This window comes from Dermacentor albipictus, chromosome 10, assembly GCF_038994185.2.
Source record: "Dermacentor albipictus isolate Rhodes 1998 colony chromosome 10, USDA_Dalb.pri_finalv2, whole genome shotgun sequence".
Taxonomy (NCBI): domain Eukaryota; kingdom Metazoa; phylum Arthropoda; class Arachnida; order Ixodida; family Ixodidae; genus Dermacentor; species Dermacentor albipictus.
In genome coordinates, this window is record NC_091830.1 from 90510164 (window position 1) to 90533423 (window position 23260).

Below are 23260 nucleotides of genomic sequence, written 5' to 3' on the forward strand. Positions count from 1 at the left end.
AGGTGCACGTTGAGCATGAAACGCAGGAGAAGGTAAATGCGTACGTGTGAATTATCGCAAGAACTAGCCACCCCACTGCAACCACTCAATGTCTCAAACTGGTGAATGAATTTCATGCTAAAATTTACAAAGGCAACACGAAAGCAGTACGCCTTCAGAGAGTTTAAAAACAAGCTTCATCATTGGCCTTCTCCTGTGATTCCCTTCAGTTTGTATTTGCACTCGAATTCCTCAATGTCCTTCATCTTCGCCGGCTTTTATGGCGCACGCGCGGCTGCGTATATGGGTTACCACATATTGTTTGCCTATGCTAGTCTGCAGACAATGCGAACGAAATGCGAAAAACGCTCCTTACGATGGAAGATTCTCGCAATTGCGCGACCGGCTGATACACTTTTTTACGAAGCCTTCGTACCTAAGGACGCTCAAATGGCGTCCGCATCTCTATGAAGGCTTCCTACCCTTCTCATGGTTCTGACGCCTCTGCTGGCATTTTCTAGTTTTTGACTAGGAATACAACATATCGAAGGATTGTGACAGTACCTAATATTTATATTTATATTATACATTAGGCCGAAGATGTGGATATGTCCATGTCATTGATGCGTGCAGCTGATAGAGATGTGACGACGAAGAAAACAACGTGTCACCTACGCATACATCCTAGAATTAAAAAAAAGTCAACTTCGGGTTCTCTCAGTTGAACGCTCGCAGCGACGAATTACATTTGAAAAACTTTTTGCTGATGTAACTACACGAAAGCTACTCAATCGCCCACACAATGCGTCATACGAAAAAAGGTTTTCGATGCAAAAACATAAGTTTGCGCCAAGATTGTGACATCCGTAAACGCCGCAACGACGATGCCGACGTACATCGAAACCACCAAGATGACGCAGCGCAAAGCGCCAAGGTGTCAATGGCCGCGGCAAGGATGTTGTCTACGGGCGTGATGTGTTGCTTCAGGAATAAATAAGATATGCAACCCAACGCACATATTAGAATCATTGTGAAGTGAAGCTTTAGTGAAGCATTTCAATCGATGCCCGCAAACTAAATTAGAGGTATGCAGTTGTTTTTATCGCCATCCTATGCAACTTATGTATAGCCATGCATGGATTATGCTCGGGTAACGCAAATGTCAGAAGATTCTTCCAGAACGGCATGCAAACAATTTATTTTTGCGCACTACAATGCTCACAAGCTATGCCAAAAGGCAGTTTGCGAATGCACACTTGAGACATTGGTGTCCTTAAGGGGCGAGCGCGCAGGCATAGATTGAGGTTCCATGTGGTATAACAACCGAGAGGACGTGTAGGAAGCGATACATTGATTGAATGAGCGTATAGTCGTTTTTGGCTTTTTCAGCCCCTTGGGTGTCTATAGTTGGCGGTTGAACCTTCATTGCCGACAAGAAAAGAATGCATGGTATAGAGAATTCGTGCCGAAGGTGCGTTTGTCGCCGAAATCCTGCAGTAAATATCTTAAATAAAGAAATGGAAATTTCTTATTCCTTACGAAGGGTGTATTAAATATTTGCGCCGGGAAAAACCATTTTGTTAATCTTTATTTAGCATCATTGCTACTAGGAAGGTTGTGAGGAGTGGCAATGGATGAGAATGTCAGGGTAAAGCTTCGCTCCGTTGGAGAGACGCCTTCGTAAATACGTCTAGAGTTAGCCCCGGAGTCGTGTAGAGATGCTGTGGACGAGTGCTCGGGGGGAAGGGGTGGGGGCTCCTAATTCGAGCCATTTACAATACTTTAATTCGTCGGCCACCTTGTTACATTGCGGGGTTTTACGGGGAAAAACCATGATATTGCCATATCCCTGTGAACAAGTGCCATTAAGTTAGTTTTTGTAAATGGTTGCTCCGCGAAAGGAAAATAGCATTTGTTGTTCGCTGGTAAAGAAGCCAACGAAGGCGTTCAAACAACGACACAAAAATATCTACACCGTCGGCAGTGGGCATTCTTTCTGATGCACTATGCTGGTCGCTTTCAATGCGACTTGGTCATTTTATACCCAACTTTCAAGCAGAATTATGAGAAATTACTGGAGCTCTTCAATAACTTTCAGTGAATTCTTCGACGTCTGTGAGGACCCTCGCAAGGGGGTTGACAGTATTGTTAAATAAATCTCTAATAGCGACTGATTCGTTCTCGCTGAGCAGCGCACTCCCCTCATCCAGAGACAGGACTGCTTTGAATGAACTAGAATATTTAATCCCTTCGACCTTATGTCTGAACTGCTTGAAATGGGTGCCAGGTCACCGTGGTTTGTTTTCAAATAAAAATCATAGCCGAAAAACTTGCACGAATATCAGTAGGTGGACCAATCATGTATGTTCTGCGACTTATGCCTATATCGCCGCGGCTAGATTTAGAAAATTATCTCTTTTTAAGTCCTCTGCGAAACCGACATTCAAAGTAAAAGACATAAAGCGTTTAGTGTACATTTGAGACATTCAATGGTGTCCCACACCCGCTCTCAATATCTTTCTCACAGAATCACGAAGCCTTATTGCACCAAACAATTTTTATCTACACATCTCTAGCCTGGCTCTGCTCCCACTGTGTCATTGTTGCAAAGAACCTGAAAACATTGAATATTTTTTACTAACCTGGCCACAGATTCGCAATCCAGGAAAAGAAATACTTTGAACTTCCGAAAATTAGGCGTAGGTATGCACACTGAATACAGTCCCTGCTTTGGGATATTTACATTGGGTTGTAGCCCCCGCAACGCGCGCATGGCCGCGTGCGAGCCCCTTGGTGACACAGGCAGAGTACCTAGTTAACTTACTGATTGATTAATAATATTGTTACAACATGGCTATTCATGATTATTTCTAGATTTTTTTTCAGATTTCCAAACAAATTGATTAAAATTTATTACCGCCTAGCGTCCTCTGTTCTCAGAAGAACACGTTTTCCTATGAACATTTCCAATTTAACCGCCGCCTTCTTGGTCAGGTCCCCGTAGTGGGAACGCGCCATGGTAAAGAAAGCACGCGAGCACACGTCGGCCCTTTTTTCCATGGGGGTGTTGTTGGTGACCATGCGATCACCAGCCAAGCCTCATAGGCCTAAAGGTACTCCGCATTACTTTGACCAACGCTAGGGGGCTAATCAGCGCGCACGGCTGTGTTTGCATTTCGTTCCTGATCACAAGGCTGCTGCCACGGCCAGGAATCGAACCCCTGACTTCGCTCTGAGCTGCGTAAGGCCATAGCCGCGTATGCGCCCCGGCGGGTTGGAAGCAGCTTTTATATAGTTCTTTTGTTGCGGCTCACAAGCTGAGAGAAGTGTGTGAGATCACAAGGGAAGCGCGGAAAACGTTTTGCGGAATGCCTTGCTTTATTGTATTCCGGTGACATCGGAATGACAGTATAAACGTTTGGCAGAATCTAGCCTATGCAAGCCAAGTCTCCGGACGTAGCGCAGTTTTACAGAAGTGCTCTGCAGGCATTACCCCATATTGAATGGGAGATTACCACTGTCGTTGAAGAGAAATGTGCACAATCATAGCAGTCTACTCGTGCTTACGCATAGGGCATGAACTTGGAGGTTATCACGGTAATTCGAGAACAAGTTAATGACCGCGCAAAGAGCGATGGAGCCGATCAGCGATGTTGCGGCTGTCGCACTTGACATAAAAAGAAGTGTAGCTGAGCAGGCCATGCAATGCGCGGCGCAGATAACCGGGGGCCACTAGATTTACAAAATGGGTGTCAAACGAAACTGAAGCGTAGTTTAACAAATATGACAGAAAATTACGTGCGATGATGAAATTAAACAAAAATTGCAGGCGCACGTCGCAGTCAACAGTAGGAAGACACGGGTAAATGGAGATCGCTTGAAGAGGCCATGGTCCCCCACTGGACATCAAAATAGGCTGGTGATGATGATAGTTATGAATTTTCTTATGCACCCGCCATGGTGGCTCACTTGATAGTCCGTTACGCTGCTGACCACGAGGCGGCGGATTAAAAGCAACGACTGTGTGTTTACTGGACTTTGTCCCTACTCCTTTCTTTCTGCGCTAGAATTGCTGATAGTTATGGTTAGTGAATTCGGCGAGAAAGAAACCGATAAATGCAGAATAAATCGCTAGAGTGCATGGGGCAGTAAGGATTCAGCCAAATTAATTATGAAAGCTATTCGATTACCGAATTTGTTTTTATTTTAGAATTAGGTATTTCAACATTGACGTTCGAGATCTTAGCGGGAAATGTCTCGTATGTCTAAAGCAGCTTACATAGGCTTTTGTAAGATTTGTAAGTTTGTAAGTTTTGTAAGTTTGTAAGTTATGGTTACTCACCTCAACGAAAAACAGGATAATGTCTTGCAGTGCATTTTGTACCAGGAATTGTATCTGGAAATCAAAACAAAATAATAGAGGCCGTTCATGATTGTAATAAGCCGTATTTCGTGTAACCTAAGCTCGGTACGTCGCCTATCGTGTGCTTCCCACAATTTGTTATTTAGCGGCAGCAGCATCGGCGTCGCACGAGAGTTGACGCAAATGCTCGCGTCTACACGAGGCTCGAGCGGCTGGCGCGTTCCGGCGCGGGCTAGCGTTCCGAAGATCATTAAAAAGAATGCTACGCTAAGCGACGGAGTGTTGGTTTTTCCTCTCCTGCGAGAGCCCGATACTTTGACGGTCTACGTGGTCGCTCGTCGCCACAGTTTGGTGACCCGGACGTGATATTGCCATACGCTCCTGTGGTAGAGACGACCATGGACCAGACCAACGCTACGAGAGCTCAAGGCCAGAACCCTTCCGAGGAACGTGGTGAGCCCTCCTGTTCCGCCATCGCTGTTCGCCTCCCACAGTACTGGGACCAGCATCCTTCGGCGTGGTTTCTTCAGGCCGAAGCGCAATTTCAAGTCGCTGGTATCCGCTCTCAAGCCTCGAAGTTCCATTACGCCGTCGCAGCGCTCTCGCCCGCCGCCATTGACGAGGTAGCAGATTTGTTGAACTCCCCATTGTCTGCCGCCGCCTATGACGATCTCAAGGCAGCACTGCTACAGCGCACAGCAGCTTCGCAGCGTTCTCGCATCCAGCAGCTTCTGTCCGCTGAAGAACTCGGCGACCGACGCCCTAGTCAACTTCTTCGCCGAATGAGCCAGCTTCTCGGAAACAACGCGAGATCCATCGACGACACGCTGTTGCGCGAACTGTTTTTGCAACGACTCCCGGCTAACGTGCAGATGGTCCTGGCGACAGCCTCTACCATGGACCTTACCGGACTTGCCGCTTTGGCCGACAAAGTCATGGAAGTAGCCACCCGAACCATCGCAGCCACGTCACCGTCTGCGGGGGACAATACAACCAATCTGCAAACTCTTCCCTGCTCTTCCGCAGTGAAATCTCCGCTCGACTCCTTGTGTGAGCGCCTGGAACGCATCATCTGTGGAGCGGAGCATCGCCGCGCGTCTCGTCGCCCACGCAGCCGTAGTTCCAGCAGATCAAGACGCACGGGCACCCAAAATGAAACCTCAACTACAGCGCCTGGCGTTTGCTACTACCACCGCCGTTTTGGAAACGACGCTCGTCACTGTCGGCGTCCCTGCGCTTGGCAGGGAAACAGGCCGGCCGACCTCTAACGGCGACGAGTGGTCCGGCCCAGCACACAAGTCGCCTTTTCTACGTGACGGACAGAGTTACGGGACAACGATTCTTGGTCGACACAGGTGCTGACGTCAGCATTCTACCCGCCCAGCGCTCCGACCGAAAAGCGACTCCTGTGTCGTTTTTGCAAGCCGTCAACGGCACCAGGATTCTAGTTCTCTCGTCACGCTCCGTCATGCTAAACCTTGGCCTTCGACGAGCGTTCCGCTGGATCTTCCTGGTTGCAGACGTCCGTCATGCAGTCATTGGAGCAGACTTCTTGCATAACTTCGGACTCCTTGTGGACATCCAACGACGCCGTCTCGTCGACTCCGTAACCCAGCTATCCGTTTCCGGCGTCCCATCATCAGGCACATCGCCCATAGCGCCTATTTCTGCCATGTTGGAGCAACCTTTCGCCGCGCTCCTACGCGAGTTTCCCACTTTGACGCGCCTGCCGGACTGGACGCAACCGGTACAACATGACGTGTGCCATCACATCGTCACCTCCGGCCCACCGGTCTACTTCCGACCCCGGCGTTTGTGCCCGGAGAAACTCAAGATCGCTCGCGCGGAGTTCGAACACATGCTGCAACTTGGCATCATCCGCCCTTCCTCCAGTAACTGGGCGTCACCGCTTCACATGGTGCCTAAAAAGACGGGAGACTGGCGCCCATGCGGCGATTACCGGGCACTAAACAACGTCACAGTTCCTGATCGCTACCCTATACCGAACATTCAGGACTTCACGGTAGCGTTGCACGGTGCGACGATCTTTTCTAAGATCGATCTCGTTCGCGCCTACCATCAACTACCGGTCGCTGAAGAAGACATTCCCAAGACCGCCATCACCACACCCTTCGGTCTTTTCGAATTTCTCCGCATGCCTTTCGGTTTACGGAATGCGGGCCAATCCTTTCAGCGTTTCATCGATTCCGTCACCCGAGGCTTGCCTTTCGTTTTTGCATACATTGACGACCTTCTCGTTGCAAGCTCTACGGCAGAAGAACATCTTCACCACATGCGGTTGTTGTTTTCACGCCTTGCCAGTAAAGGAATTGTCATCAACGCCGCCAAGAGTGAATTCGGTCAACCCGAACTCGAGTTCCTCGGTCATATCGTCGACGCTAACGGCATTCGACCTCTGCCGTCCAAGATTCGCGTCATAGAAAACTTTCCCCGACCGACCACACTCACCAAGCTTCGCCAATTTCTCGGATTCGTCAATTTCTACCGCCGATTCATTCCCGAGTGCGCACGACTTGTGGCTCCGCTAGACGCTCTCCTGGTAAACAAACGCAAACAAGTGCTTCAGTGGACTGAAGAGGCCACCGACGCTTTTACAAGAGTCAAGTCTGCCCTCGCCGACGCCACGCTGCTTAGACACCCAAAGCCAGACGCACCCACTGCCATCATGACCGACGCTTCAAATACCGCCGTTGGTGCCGTTCTGCAGCAATTCATCGACAATGAGTGGCATCCACTCGCTTTTTTCTCCAAGAAACTGAAGCCTGCGCAGTCCCGCTACAGCGTTTTCGGCCGTGAATTACTCGCTGTTTACCTGGCTATCAAGCATTTTCGCCATTTCCTCGAAGGCCGTGCATTCACTGTCTTGACTGACCACAAGCCCCTTGTGCACGCAACGAATCGTTCGGCGTCCTGTTACTCGCCCCGCGAGATTCGACAGCTTTCCTACATCTCCGAGTTTACAACAACGTTCCGCCACATCAAGGGCACCGACAACATTCCAGCTGACGTTCTGAGTCGTGTCAATGTCGTTTCCACCTTGACATCGGAACCTTTCATCATCGAGGCCGACTTACTCGCCAGTCAACAGCGTGACGACACTGAACTTCGTACACTCCGGAATTCGCCAACGTCCCTGCAATTGGAAGACGTCGTTGTGACCCCAGATGGTACGTCCATCGTCTGCGACACTTCTAACGACACACCCAGACCATACATTCCGGCATCCCTTCGCAGACGTCTATTCGAAACCGTGCACAACCTGTCGCACCCTGGCATACGTGCGACACAGAAGCTTCTTTCCAGCCGTTTCGTTTGGCCTCGGCTAAACGCGCAAGTTCGCGATTGGGTTCGCTGCTGTTTGTCGTGTCAACGTTCGAAGATCCAGCGTCACCCCATTCCGCCTGCCAAGTATTTTCTTCCACCGGATGCTCGTTTTGACACCGTACACCTGGACCTCGTCGGCCCTCTTCCACCTTCGAAAGGATACTGCTACATACTGACATGCATCGACCGTTACACACGGTGGCCAGAAGCTACACCTATATCTGATATCTCAGCGCCCACTGTTGCTGCAGCGTTCATGTCTACGTGGATAGCAAGGTTCGGCTGCCCATCCACAATAATCACAGATCGCGGTCGACAGTTTGACTCAGCGCTCTTCAACGAGCTCCTCAAACTACTCGGAACGACACGTTTTCGCACAACTGCTTACCACCCGCAGTCCAACGGACTAGTTGAACGTTTTCACCGGCATCCCAAGGCCTCTCTTATGGCACATGAATCGCCGGAGAAGTGGGTCCTGCATTTGCCTCTCGTCCTACTTGGCATCATAGCCGCTCTCAAGAGCGACCTAGGTTGCTCCTGTGCTGAGCTAGTTTACGGCACTCACCTACGCCTTCCGTGCGATTTCTTTGTCGCCACCCCCAAAACGCCTAAGCCATCACCTGCCGAATACGTCGCCGAACTGCAAGCTTTCTTCAGCCAGATGCGCCCCGTGCCTACACTTTCACAAGAAGCAAGGTCCCCGTACGTTTCTCCCGCACTCAGCTCTGCTACCCACGTTTTCGTGCGCAACTGTGCCGTGCGGAAGCCTCTACAACCACATTACTCCGGGCCATATTGTGTTCTAGAGCGTCGTCCGACGACGTTTGTTGTGAATGTCAACGGCCGATCAGACACAATTGCCCTCGAACGTCTCAAACCCGCCTACATCGAAGCACCCGCGCCATCAGCTCCACCTGTATGCGACGCGACCCTGCTGCATCCTTCGTCGCCGCCTGCGCACGTGACACCCAAGACCAACGCGAAGACACGCCGCGTCACGTGGACTTTCCATCGTTCGTCGAACTTTCCTCCTCTCTAGGGGGGGAGCCCTCTGTAGCGGCAGCAGCATCGGCGTCGCACGAGAGTTGACGCAAATGCTCGCGTCTACACGAGGCTCGAGCGGCTGGCGCGTTCCGGCGCGGGCTAGCGTTCCGAAGATCATTAAAAAGAATGCTACGCTAAGCGACGGAGTGTTGGTTTTTCCTCTCCTGCGAGAGCCCGATACTTTGACGGTCTACGTGGTCGCTCGTCGCTACAGTTACATGAACCTAGAATGCAAATAATGACGCATCTAATTGTTTTTATGGCCGTCTCCAACCATTTGAGCACCATTGCAAACTTGTCGTTTGGCGATAACTGCGCCTGTATATATTCGAAGCTTCTGGAATATTGCCGCCCATTCTCCTGTGAGATTGACTTCTCCAATGAGAATGCGCTGCCGATTGGATTAGTGGTGGCGCATAGACAGCAAGCCAAACGTCGCCAAGGCCTTCAGCAGCCACCTTGCAGCTATGTAGTAAACCTAATTAAGCATAACAGTGGCAATTACGCTGGAATTAGCTGCTGTCTTAAATACCCTAAAAGTGACGAGCGCTGGAATTGACGAGGTCCACCCTGCTAACATTAAACTTATTTCGTACCTAATTTCAGACATGCTTTCTTTTATTGTCGATTTATTACTCAGGACTGGCTCATGTCCCTCTGAACTGAAGCGTGGCAAACTTGTCCCAGTTTTTAAAAAACGCGACAACTCATTATTGAACAACTACACACCTATTTCTATTTAGCCGTTCTTTGGAAAAGTAATTGAGAAACTAATTGAAATACGGCTAACAATATATCATTCTAAACTTAATATCCTCTCTGCGTGCCAGTTCGGTTGTCGCCATGGGTATTCCACAGAGCTGGGACTTATTCATCTTACGGACCAAATAAAAAACTTATTTACGAGGGATTTCTCGCCGCCTCAGTTTTCATCAATCTAACGCAAGCATTTGATAGCATTAATCATAATGTCTTATTTTCTAAGCTCGAAGCAATTGGCATTTGCGGTCCTGCCCTTTCGCTGCTGAAAAGCTGCTTATATAAATGGGTTCAAGATGTTTCTGTTTCTAGTGCTTATTCTCGATAGCGAACTACTAACATCGGTGTGCCTCAGGGTTCCATCTGATTGATTTACCTAATTGTCCTTCTTCGACAAAATGCCTACTGTACGCTGATAATACCGCATTGTTCACTTTTCATAATGATATTTAATCTCTCGTTAATAAACTGAATGCTGATTTAGAAAACATTCTAAGGTGGTGTAATGTTAACATCTTATCTACTAATGCAACTAAGACAAAATTTGTTGTAACCTCTTCACATCAGCGAAACATCGCTTCCATTCCAACTAGCAGTCTTGGTTCCCTCTACCCTTATCTAAGTTCATGTTCATCTTTCCTTGGCGTTCTACTCGATCGTAATCTGAAATATCGCAATCATATTGCTCACATCAAAAAGAATATAGCTTACGGTATACGCATTTTACTTAAAGCACGCCCATACTTCACACGTACCACACTGCTCTCACTTTGGCACTCTCTCGTCCACTCTCACATTACTTATGGTATGATATGTTTGGGAAACACCTATAATACACATATTGCGTCTTTACAGACTATTCAGAGCCGAGCCATCAGAATAACTACCTGTAGTTTACGCTTTTCTAATGCCACTTCCTTACTACATGAGAATAACAACCTTACTATTTCTAGGCTCAATAAATACAACCTACAAATTTTTGTCTTCAGATTTCTACATAATGAGCTACCATCGATCACATTTTCACCATCTAACCTGACAACTAATTGTGCCACCAGATTCGGGCTGAATAACCATTTGCTTTTACCACGAATCCGCACTAACTACGGTAAACAAACCTTGCAATTCACTTTCATATCGGTATGAAACACTGTTCCCATCATTATGAAAAATACAAGATCTTTACACCAATTCAAAAGGCAACTCAAAATGCATTTATAATTGACAAAGTAATGAGAACACTTACCGTAACCGTTTTTTGTACGTTCTATTTGCTTTCTTTATTTTTTGTGTTTGTGTTATTGTAAGTAAAGTACTGTTATTTTCTTGACATACAATTCTTTAGGTTACCATGAGATAACCTAAACCTTGTTATTATTTGTTATGAATTCTGTATTTTGCTCTGTTAACGTTCGTTTCCTGTTGCTTGTATATTACCTTATTATTTGCGAATGATGCTTTGCGATGTCAGTTATCATAACTATTATTGTACAGGAGGTCCCGATACAGTCTTTGTCTAAGGGACCTCCTCCGGCATACTAAATACTTGTAATATGACCCAGCATCTAACAGTAAATTCTGATTCTGATTCTGAATGGGCGAGCAGACATCTGCGAATATTATACATTTGGCACACAATCCTTTGCGCTCAATGGGTTTCCGCCACGATGGGAAGGATGGTTATCCAGGCGAGCGCAGGACGCCATTTATAGCCTCGTGGGCAGCACCCGCGTTGCCACTTGCGCCTGAGCTGAACACTGTGGTTCTCGGACACTCAGATAGCACGTGGGCCAATACACATTTCCCTAAGAGCACAAGCGTAGCTTCCCGAAAGGGGATACGCGGAATATCCTGGCGAGCTCCCACACAAGCACACTGAAGGCGGTTATCATACAGAGCGAAGGCAATGACGAGGAGACGAACTGCAGGAGCTCGTTAGCTTGTTTCCAGTTCCATGCCACTCTTGCTTCTGTCAAATCAATCAACACATAAAAGAAGTCAGCTGACATGTTATCTCACTCGGTCATCTAGCACGGCCGAATTGGCCTCAGTAATGTGCTAGTCTATTCGGCCAAAGGAGCGGGTCAACTTAGTTGTCGCAGCTGCTGTTACCGGAAGTATGTTCATTCACTCAAGTAATGAGACTGCCGCTGACTACATGGATTTAGGTGAGTGACATAGCTTATAACGATGCTACTCCTGCACATGGGTATGTCAGAAAGATAACTAGCCATGTGCGGACTCCACACACTAAATAAATACTTTACTTGACTCAGGAAGTAAATTTCCTTCATTTAACTGTTACAATTAGCGTGAAATACGGACCAATGGTTGGAACGTCCACGAAACGTCCTAGTTCACCGGTGACATACGGTCGATTCACCTAGATATTGAATTTCACGCTCTGATGTTATCCTTATATCCGGAACTATTGTGGAGGCCCAGTACTGGCACAGCGACAGTAGCTGTACGTCCTGATGTCGAATGTTAGTGAATAAACGCTAGAAACACATCACAAGAAGCCAGAAGCACCAACTGAGGCATGTAAACAACTATTATTGCCCTCCCTTGTCTATGCCTCAGAATGGCTGCCAAAAAACCATCGATGCCTCATTACAGCCTAGCTTTGTTGATTTATGTAAGTCCCCTATAAATATTTGGAGCAGTTGTCCCATGATTCAAATTTCAACGAATGACAATTTCTCTGCACTATCCTTGTGCTTGAGTGCTGTTTGCTTTTCTAGCAAGGAATTCTCCCGGTGGGGAGTTCAAGATGTACCTACCGTTTTTATCAACTCCATTTTTTTTACCGTCACAGCAATATAATACCTGGCATAAGTGTTTCTGAATTGCTTACGGGGCACCGCCTTGAAGACAAAACTCTAAACAACACTATCATTGCCACAAATAAGGAGCTAGCCGCATGCTCAAAAGACAGCCGGCGTAGTACGGACCCTTAGCCAAAAATGTAGGTAAGGAAAGGGCAAAGTCAAGAATGATGGTTGCAGTTTCGTTCTCAGCATCTATGGTCGGACTTCTATGTCCCAGGGAACCACTTGCATTCCATGAAATTCGTTGGACAGCCCAAAACCTGACTTGAGATGTTCCACATAATCTGAGCCTTCAACAACTGAAGCAATGATAAAAAGCTGCGCTCCGAAAATATTTCATACGTTCATAACGCCAGCAATTGGATCGAAGCTCCAAATGCTGGCGGCGTCTATGTCCGACGTTGTTGCGCTACCGTAGCCTCAGCGTGCCTTACGTGAAGTCCGCTCTGATGTCCGGGAACCAGTTCCTCATTACGTTCCTCAATGCCTTCAGAAAAGTCATAGAGAGGAACAGAGCCGGAGCTTTTCGTGATGTCCGAGTACAACAAAAAGAAGGAACAAATGTCCGTAACCCTGGAGAATGTAATGCATCTCTCTCGCCACGCCGACATTACAGAGGGAATAAAGCCGTTTTGTGATTCGTGCAGTGAAACCAGAACTTTTCGCTTGTATAATTCGGACCATGTCGCAAACATTCATTCTGCCATTGCCAGTGCTCCCGTCATGCACCTGCCCATCACTCACTATGGTATTGTGAAAGTCTTGACGGTGGTCCTAGAGCGGTGTCGTCGTTCCTGCGTTTATTTCGGCAGAAGCGCAAAGGCGGCAAGCAGAGCGGCGGCAGCGCCGACCAACATAGCAGGCTTTGTGAACCACACTGCCTATGCCGAGCTTGCGCCTCGAGCACGTGCCGCGCATTTTTACTTTGCTTTTACAGCAGGTACCAAGGCAGCGGCTGCCAACGTCGTCGCGATGCGGTGGGTGCAATCATCGGTGCTGCAGAGCCCCCGCTTATAGTGAACGTCAAAATGGAGAACCAGCGAAACCGCGTTTCAAAGTGTCTGGGGCCATTCCAAGTGGCCAACGTGAAGGGCATTGCGTCACTGCCGCAGAGCTCGGACGGACGGCACCGGGTATTGCGTAACGGGCGAGGAACGCGATGAACGAACGTTGGAGGGACGACCGCACCAACTTGATGCAGTGACGGCAGGCACATGGGTCCCAAGGATAGATAAAACGTTATTTGATCTATTTAGATGTGGCGGGGCTTCTAGACGTCCTGGAGCCCCTTGGCCGACATCTCTAGGCAGGCCCGGTCCACCAGCCAGAGCTGGTCATCCGAGGAAGCGGCCCAAAGAGTGACCTCCCTCGAGGAAAAGGAAGGATTGAGAATAGAGTGCACCACCATGGGCTTGGGGCAGCTCCGCAAACAGTGGAAAAGATGTGCACGGGGTGCTCGGCGGGTGGTAAATTGTGGGTTATGGTGACCAGGGTGGAATAAATGTGCGAGACAGGGAGAAATAAGTGCTTTGGTTTCAATCTGGCGCCAAATTGAACTTTGATTGGTAAGAGAAAGGTGAGGGGAGGTTAATTTATTCTCCTTTGCCTGTAATACCTGGTAATCTGGTGGTAGGTGTAGATCTCCTCTCCTGGTTTTTCCATGGGGTTGGCTAAGTGGTTACGACTTACGACATGCACATTAAGACTTACGACATGCACATTAACGCGCTCCTTCCCAGGGACACAGTCATGCCCTGGCACCCACGAGATGGTCATCAGACGGGGAAGCGAAGGCATGTTTTATAAAATGTCTGTGACCGTCTTAGGTGCTACGCCTAGAAGAAAGGAAATAATGGTATGCACTGTATAAATCGGTGCAGATTCTTGTAATGGTAGAATCCGCGGCCACATGCGCCACTACTAGGGCTAATGCGACCTCCTCAGCCACACCGGTGCGCGCTGTTTTTATCGAGGTACACATGTTATGTATCCGTCCTCCGTCACGACAGCTGCCGTGACCGTTCCTTCGAGCAGACAGACCGCGGCGTCGGCATAGACGACGTCTTCGCGATTCCAATAACACCGGGCACAGTAATTTGCGAAAGCCTTGCGGCGGCCCGAATAGTGGTGCGAACTAATGTTTCGTGGCAACATTTCGAGTTGCATGTTAGTCGTGAGCCCTACAGAAATTAGGAACCATGGCTCTTCCTTCGGGATCGTGCCGCTTGGCTCACACCCCAGAGGCCAGAGTAGGTCCTGCCCTGTGGGTGTTCGGGAGAGCTACAGGAGTTGATTACTCCTCTGTGCCTCTAGGATTTCCTCGAGGGTATTATAGAGACCAGACGGTAGGAGATAGGAAGAAATCCGCGTCTAGGTTAGATTGGATGCGCAGACGCACGATATTGATTTCATGTCCCTTCGGCACTGGTCGACCGTGTACCAACAGGTAAATGCCTGTGGCGCATGTGCGGGCATTAAACTTGAGCAATTCGGATTTTCTGCAAGAAAAAGAACCCCTATATTTTAATATGCTGTTCGATGACAATAGCAACATTTAGGACAACTGGCTCTCCCCAATAGAGCCTTGTGACACCCATAGGGTCACATTATCAGCCTAGAAAGCGTGGGGCAATTCAGGTATATCTGTGAGCTCTCTGGCAAGTGGTGCCATTTCTACGTTAAATATTGGTGGTGATTGGACTGCTGCATGGGGTGTGCCCCTCTTCAGGTGGGAAAAATCGGCCTATGCGAGTCGACCTATTCTAATCTCGGAAGTGCGATTTTTCGCATGCTTAAAAACTATGCTTCCAGATAATATTTTCATGTGCAACAACTTAAGGCGTTTTTCCCAAGCAGAAGCATTCGAAAATTGTTCGAAAAGAGGCATGGGAGCTCTACTGGCTTTATTGTTTGATTGATGCCTCACCGCTGATTTTCGCAACCAGTACTTTTTTATATGATGAGGCTGCCTATTTTAACAACATTTCGAGGTTCAGCAGTGTCAGCATCAGATCAGTCTACAATTCGAACAAGTGCCCAGGCGTAGGACATGCTTCTTTCTTATGATCGGCCATCGAGCAAGTTCCTCTGGTGTTGCTGCGTTCCGGATAAACCCCAAAAGCGGCGGAATCTTTCAGCAGCACGCGCTGGTTGTTCTGGCTACAAACAATTTCGCTTAGGGTATTATTGCGGAGATGACCCCCTGGATAGCGATACTGTAGTTCAACAACCACCACAATGACCTTGGAGATCTTCTACAAGTGGGAGCCGTCCTACCAGCTTTTGACTTGATCACCCTGACGTGAGAGAGGAAACGCAAAAGTTCAAAATAACATATCGAACATGCACAGCTGGAAACAAATATCGCCGTCACAGCGAAGCGAAAAACTTCTGCCGAAAGGAAGAAGCTTGCAAACGCTACGAAGGCAACCCGTAGGCAACAGGAACTTTCGAACGTTTAGTGGTATCCTAGGAAAGCTGTTCTGAATTCTGGCGAAGCTCCACATAAGTTTACCTGAAATTATTTGAACTAGTTAATAGCATGTTCAGAAACTTCCCATTTCAATTAGATTTTCTTTAGTCTTGGGCAATTTCTACTTGTGCAGTATTTTTTGCACCTAATGCATCTCAATGAGAATTTTGTATGCAGACTGCGTCTTGAGTTAGCTTGATAATGTTAATATTAGGAAACCAATCATTATTACTCTTTCGGAAGGTCAAGAATAAGTGTCTTAATCAGCTGAAATATTCCAGCACCAATGCTGGCCTCCCGAAACATCAGTGGGACCTCAATAAGGGAGAATATTACTGTCGATGACGAATTTCCATCATCACATTCATCTACTCTGTATTCAGCTATTGGATCCTGCTCAGCTATACGAAGGTTACATTGATAAACTGGTCATTGCCAAGAGCAGGTGCGGGAGCTCGAAATGCGTAAAGAGTAGAATGGGCGGTCGAACAGACGTATCGCAGACGACGCGTCTCGGCAGTGGCATTATGGTGTGCGGTTGCATTGCTTCTATGCTATATCACATTAGCTTCGACATTCATCCTGTGCAGGCTTGTGGTAAATTTTTTAGCAGAGAGCATACTAAGCCAACGTACCTTCTGATGTTGTTTAGCATCTTCATCAACCTTGTCCTTCTTGTCGGCTTCTTTTTCTGTAGGCTTCTTGTCCAGATTTTTCGGAGCTAACTAGAAAAAAAATGCCGCACCTGTTTTAACATACTGCCTCCACAGGCCATCATAAACTACTACACTACTCAGTAAAGCTACTATCTTCACCGGTTTCTGTCTCACACACGTGAAAACTGCATGCGTTAGCGTATCACTACAGGCGGGCCACTTCACGTTCATCCGGGAGGGTATGGCCATTCGTATTAATGATACAAGTTTCGGCAAGAACAGCAGACCCTGAAATTATGGGTTTGATTATTTATTAGAAGGTGCATGGGTGTGCACTGTTAAAGGAGTGCTGAACCACCCCTCGGGCTTGGTGACAGTAGATAGTCCATGGATAGCATACGCCGTTGTGAAATCTCAGCTAAATATTGCACTCGTTGGCTGGGCGTGGTGCTTGCAAGCGCAAGGTTAAATCACCTTCCTCTCAAAGGCTCTCTTTTAAACAGAACCCTGCTCGTCGATCTCTCATGGACGCTTTATTTCGTAATATAGAAGATTCCCATACTGGGCAACTATTGGCCGATAGGTGACGTCAATCAAGAAGGGTCTTTGGATCAGTGCGCTTCTTCCTACTGTTATTGTAATATTTATTGGCGCAGTTTAATAAACAGGCTGATTAAAGGCAAAGTCTGCTTTCGAATTTTTTATAATGATTAGGTACTTCCGGAAGAAACGGTCTCGCGTTGCTGACTCTCGGTGCGACCACCCGCATAGGAATTCGGCTTTCGTCACTCTGATTACCCCTGTCGTAGCAGTCAGCTGTCGCTATTCTCGACTAGTTTTTATTCTTAAACTAGCCTCGAACCAAGCGAACATTTAAATCAGACCACACGCACGCTGGCCAGGGCACGCTCCCTCATGGCCACTCCAAGTTAAATCCCTTGGCAGACTAAATGATAGCGCTTCGAAAATTAGCAGATCTTGCTACAATCCGTCGGTCTAGCCGGTGAAGAACAAAGTCAGTCCGCACCACACACCAACATCAGACTGGTGGATATGAGCGCCAGCACGCACTGAACCCATGTCGTGTACAAACGAAACACTGCGCATACGCATTACACTTGCACGTAGCTGTGGTTTGCTAGGTATCGTAGATACCGCCGCCACCGTGAGGTGAGGGCGAATGCAATTGGCTTCCATTTGGGGCGTTGTAGGCGTCAAAATAGCAAGCACTGGCGTCGACGTTAACATCTACTATCCAGTGGGAACTACGTGCAGAGGTAACGTTCCGTAGGAGTGTTTTGCGGACGCCTCACTCCGCCGTAGCCTTCGCAGTGCAATGTGCCAAAGAAGAAGCGAGAGCAAATCGAAGGGCTTGTTTGATTGCCAATTACTCCGCTTCTGCTTGAGGCATTGAACTCCTTGTCGCGGCGATGTATTTCGAAAATAGACCATTTTAACCTGAAACATCATTCTCCAGCTCAATAAAAAGTGGTTCAGGGCCTCTTGAAAGGTTACTCTTAAAGTGATCTCGCAACAGTACAATTACCTAAACTTGCAGGAGAGGTGTGGTTGCAGCAGAATTAAGGTATCGTGCAGTGAGTGCGTCTTGAGCGCCGGTTTACGTTAGTCATCGTGTTTTGTTCTGTGTTATCTCGGCCGCGCTCTCGGGATTGTTGTTGTGGCTAGGTGGAACTAGAAGTAAAACAAGGGGGGGGGGGGGGGTGAAACGAGCGCGGATGCAACTCCGTACATCACGTATCACGCTACGGACAAAGGATGATCTGGGAATAGATTGGCTGCCTTCAGTGGATTGATGCTAACGTGTCATCCCCGACTAAAACCGAGGTACTTAAGAATATGTACGATAAACTTCTTGCAGGACAGTGCCCGCTGTGCGGTGCTCCTGCTTTTGATAGCAGGCGATGCATTTGCGGTACGTAAAACAGCCTCGTGGAAGGACACGAAAGAGGACGCTGTTGTGAATAATTGAGGGACACATCCTCCTTCCCGCAAATAGATTACATGTGGGCTCCAGGGACGCAGTGATTTGAAGAGCGGTGGATGCGGTGCAAGAGTGAACCAGGCTCGACAGTCAAACGTATGACTGGCGAACATCAACTGGCTGACGGCCGCACGTAGGCTCAGTTATCGCGCTCCCCGAACGCGTGGGCGCTCCCTGTTGGGCACCATGCGGGCGATACAGCAGAACTTCGTTGCGTAAAACATCACTTATCCTGAGAATACACCTCAGGAAGCAGACAGTGTGTTTAAACGCGTGACAACGTTCTCTTACGTTGGCCTCCCTGCCGGCATGCTGTGGCTCGTCACAAGCTCCACGGTACGCGGCGGCACGAAGTTTGCTCAACAAAGCTAAATGAACAATTCCTATAAAGACACGACCAACCTACTTCTTCGTTCTCATGAACCGCAGATGGGTTAGCCATAGGTAGTGATGTGCGTAAAGTGAGCTGCCAATCATCGCCTGGGTATTCTTACAGTGGAGTCAGCATGCGGATTTATTTTCAGAAAGGCCGACTGATGTAGTGTGGGTCAAACCTCACAGTCCAAGTTGTGGAATTCATTACGAACTCTTTTCGGCCCTAGAGCACCACACACAAGCGAAATGATTCAGGCAACGGTATCTTGATCGCATAGGCAATGCGCAGTCATATGCGTTATGCAGTATTCAATTTTTAATTTGAGTAATAACTCGAGCTTACCCACAATACATGAGGGCCCTGCGGTTCGTCAAGCCGCAGCGTGCGAGAAGAAGGAAGAAATGCTCAGTGCAAATGCGAAGAATAGAAGCATTTTTTTATATGTGTGTGCTATGGGTACAATAATTTCAACCAGTGTACTCTTAATGGCGTAACCTTATGCCCTCAGGATTGAGAAAAGGTTCTTGCACTACGCACTACGAGGTCACTCGTAGTCGTTAAGCACCTCAAAAGAATGAGATCCGCCTGGCCCTACTGGAACAAGAACAATTGGTTTAATGAAAACACTAGGTAAAGGAAATACAGAATCAATTTGCCTGTTATATCTCACCTACAAAAACCAGTGTGTCTGTCATTGCCGCAACAAATGGGCTTCAGGCATAACTTACAACCCCGTCTGCCGTATAGCCCCAAAAGATAAACGTGATTTGAAGGCATTTTCCTTCTAACCGAAAAATTCAGCATAACCGATCGCACGATCTATATCTACGGTAACGCATCCAATTAGCAATGAAGTAATTATCAGAAATGTACTGCAACTGCTGAAGAGCGTCGCGGGCGAGTCGTGTATGACACCGGGCTGCTTTCTGACTCTTCCTTCTAGGCACGCTTTGATATTTAGCGTTACCGCAGTAAAGTCTATACGCGGCCCATGTGTGAAGCGGTTTGGACTTCCCCGAGCCCCCCAAAATTTATTTCTTTCGTCAAAAAGGCAGGCCCATATCCCAAGATGCTAACCCCATGACCAAAGTTGGCGTCAGCGAGGGTCATTGAAGAGCAGCACACACTCAGTAACGCCTACCCAACCAATGGCATAACTTGATGTCAAACACGTAAAACATAGTAGTACATAGGTTTTGGCACAGCCCTAGTACCAAATGTCCAGTGACTCAAATTGGCACCAAAGAGCTCAATTCAGGTATGGCACATATCAACATTTCATGCCCAGTGGTCCAATCTGGGTTCATTGAAATAATTTGAACAGCACCAAATCGACGTGCACGTGCCTGTATCGAGCACAGCAGTGACGAAGACATTATCTACATCACATCAAGTGAATTCCTGTCCGTCAGTAACGCCAGTAGGGCAATTGCAGTCCCGGCCTTTTTAGGAGTGTCACCCCTCAGAGCGGCAGCCGTCAGTTTCCCATAGAGTGCAGGCACATGGGGTACAGAGAATGGCAAATATAGGGTGAGCAAGACAGGGATCGTCGTGGGGAGGGTGAACAATTCTGCCGTCTATATGATGACACGTGAGTGAAGGTGTATGGCTCTGTGGAATCTTCCGGAGGTGGAAGAGTTCCTGGCGAGCGGCGGCAAGGTTGGACCGCCGACTGATATTGGGATGACGTTCAAGTAATCAGGCTGTGCTGGAACTTGCGGCCGACGCGTCGGCAGTCGAAACAAATCGGCGGATCAGCAGATGTTCGCCATTCCTCAGGGTTGCGAGAGGGCCGCGAGGGGTACTGGTGTCACAAAGAAGGTACAGTAAGAAAATGTAGGTGTCCGATTACTGGACGGAATAGACAGACTGAATTCCAAGCTTCTTGAAGTTGTTGCGTACGACAGGCTGCTCGAGGGAAATCGTTCGTGGAGAATTGCTCGAACAGGCCTGGAAACCTACCGTGACCGCGGCTCCGATCTTCCGGCGAACGATACGAACGATGTTTTCGGACTTTCATGCGTGATGCGCATGGTGAAGGTCTTCGCACGACCAGGTAGTAGCCGTATTTCGAAGACGCGTCAACTGGTGTGCGAGGCGACGACTTGTTGCTTCTTCGAAGCATCGACATTCATTACTGAAATCGGCTATTGTGGGAGACTTGTTATACACCAGAAGATTAAAAGCATCGTCTGCTATGTCCTTCAGTACGTGGTTCACTTTGTCATGTGGCATCATTTCGTCCACCTTGCGGCAAAGGGTGATAACGTCCAGGATGTACGTCACATATGATTCGGTCAACGCCAGGACGCGAACCGAAGTTCCTTTCGCACAGCTCGCTGACGGCCAAGAGGTTTCATGAACAACTCGTGTAGCTTTTGCCTACATTGCTCCCAGATCGCCAGTTCTTCCTTGTGGTTTCGAAACCAACCCCTCCCTGACGACTCCTGGTTGTCTATTTACACTTTCAGTTACCCTTTACTTGGTTGCCAGCTTTCGGGACCTCTTCCTCCATTCTGTGTCCATCAGTTCTTCCTTGTGGTTTCGAAACCAACCCCTCCCTGACGACTTCTGGTTGTCTATTTACACTTTCAGTTGCCCTTTACTTGGTTGCCAACTTTCGGGACCTCTTCCTCCATTCTGTGTCCATCAGTTCTTCCTTGTGGTTTCGAAACCAACCCCTCCCTGTCGACTCCTGGTTGTCTATTTAAACTTTCGGTTGCCCTTTACTTGGTTGCCAATTTTCGGGACCTCTTCCTTCATTCTGTGTCCAACAGTTCTTCCTTGTGGTTTCGAAACCAACCCCTCCCTGACGACTCCTAGTTGTCTATTTACACTTTCAGTTGTCCTTTACTTGGTTGCCAACTTTCGGGACCTCTTCCTCCATTCTGTGTCCATCAGTTCTTCCTTGTGGTGTCGAAACCAACCCCTCCCTGACGACTCCTGGTTGTCTATTTACACTTTCAGTTACCTTGTACTTGGTTGCCAACTTTCATGAACTCTTCCTCCAATATTTGTCCATTCTTTTCAGGTACAAGTGCTTGCGAACTTTAGCCAGCCATTTATTTTCAGCCAGGTTCATGTGTCTTTCACCAAACCCAATTTTGTTCTGCTCCTCTTTTACTTCAGAAGAGCCCCAGCCCATGTCACCATGCAATGCCTTATTTGTGGTTTCACCGTGTGCTCCCAAAGCCAACCTGCCGACGGATCTTTGGTTTACTTCCAACCGCGAAAAGATGTCTCATTTTAAGGGCAGAATGACATTTTCGAACGTTTGAGTTGCCACCATTACTCGTCTCCAGATCCCACGCACCACCTTATAGTTATGACCCAAATCGCTCTGTTTCACTATCGCTGTATTCCGCTTCCCCTTCATTTTCAAGTTACATTAGTGGCCCCTTGAGCATTTCCTTCGTTTACACATGCGCACAAGAATCTACATTGTTTGAATATAGATATGACTTGCTGTTGGATTAAAATTACTCGTGTTTAAATAAAAGGTCATAGTTGCCGACTTGTCTGTGCTAAACTTAAGCCATGTATTTGTCGCTGCGTTGCCAGAAATATTCCCAAGTGCTTGTAAATCTCTAGCATTGTGCGCCACTAGCAGAATGTCATCCGCATACATTATTGGGGGACCTTCTTTTGCTTCGTTTGTATATTACGCATGTCGGATAAATCAAAGCCTAATTCACTATTTCTTAGTCGCCAAGCGCCTCCGACGACTGTGCCGCTGAGAAGCGATCGCGCATCCCGACAATTTTTCGGAGGCTAGTTTTAACACATCGCAGTTCTAGCCACCCTAGCGCAGCGATTTTTGCGTTGCGCTGCTAAGCCCGAGGGCGCGGGATCGAAAAGCGGCCGCGGCGACCACAATTTGATGGGGGCGAAAGGCAATAGCGCTCGTGTACCATGCATAGTGTGTACCATGCGTGTACCATGCAACTTTAAAGAACCCTCAAGTGGTCGAAATTAATTGGGAATGTTGTGGCATTTGCTCGGAACACCGAACAACTTAATTCAATTAAACTTAAGCAATCAATCTAAGTGACGCAAAGCACTCGCTTTAAAATATCCGTATTTTACGTCCCAACGCAAATCTAATCGTGTCAGCACTGGCCCATCTGTTACGAATTACTGAAAAAAAAGTATGCAGTGTTTTCTCCCAGCCAGCCGTTATGAATGGCAAGAGCATGAGTTGCCTACACATCAGCCATTTCGAGCCTATGTATGTATGAAAAGAAATTGACTTATGGGGTTTTACGTAGCAAAACCACTTTCTGATTACGAGGCACGCCGTAGTGGAGGACTCCGGAAATTTTGACCACCAGGGGTTCTTTTAGATGCACCTAAATCTAAGTACACGGGTATTTTCGCATTTCGCTCCCATCGAAATGTGGCCGCCGTGGCCGAGATTCGATCCCACGACCTCG

The 23260-nt window shown here is 47.9% G+C and overlaps 1 protein-coding gene across 16 annotated transcripts in view; it reads right to left on the reverse strand.

The window, feature by feature from the left end:
• LOC139050997 (uncharacterized) overlaps positions 1–23260 on the reverse strand; it is a 124505-nt gene that overhangs the window by 6873 nt on the left and 94372 nt on the right. For 7 of the 16 annotated variants that reach the window (XR_011509185.1, XM_070527945.1, XM_070527942.1 and 4 more), the window contains 3 exons: positions 19170–19187; positions 16429–16518; positions 4322–4375 (listed from right to left, as the gene is read on the reverse strand). Coding sequence is in view for 14 of the 16 variants with exons in the window: in XM_070527945.1 (XP_070384046.1) it covers positions 4322–4375; positions 16429–16518; positions 19170–19187 (162 nt within the window). In the remaining 2 variants the exon portion in view is untranslated. The remainder of the gene's footprint in view (positions 1–4321; positions 4376–16428; positions 16519–19169; positions 19188–23260) is intronic. The other 9 variants (XR_011509186.1, XM_070527943.1, XM_070527940.1 and 6 more) reach the window with 3 other exon arrangements.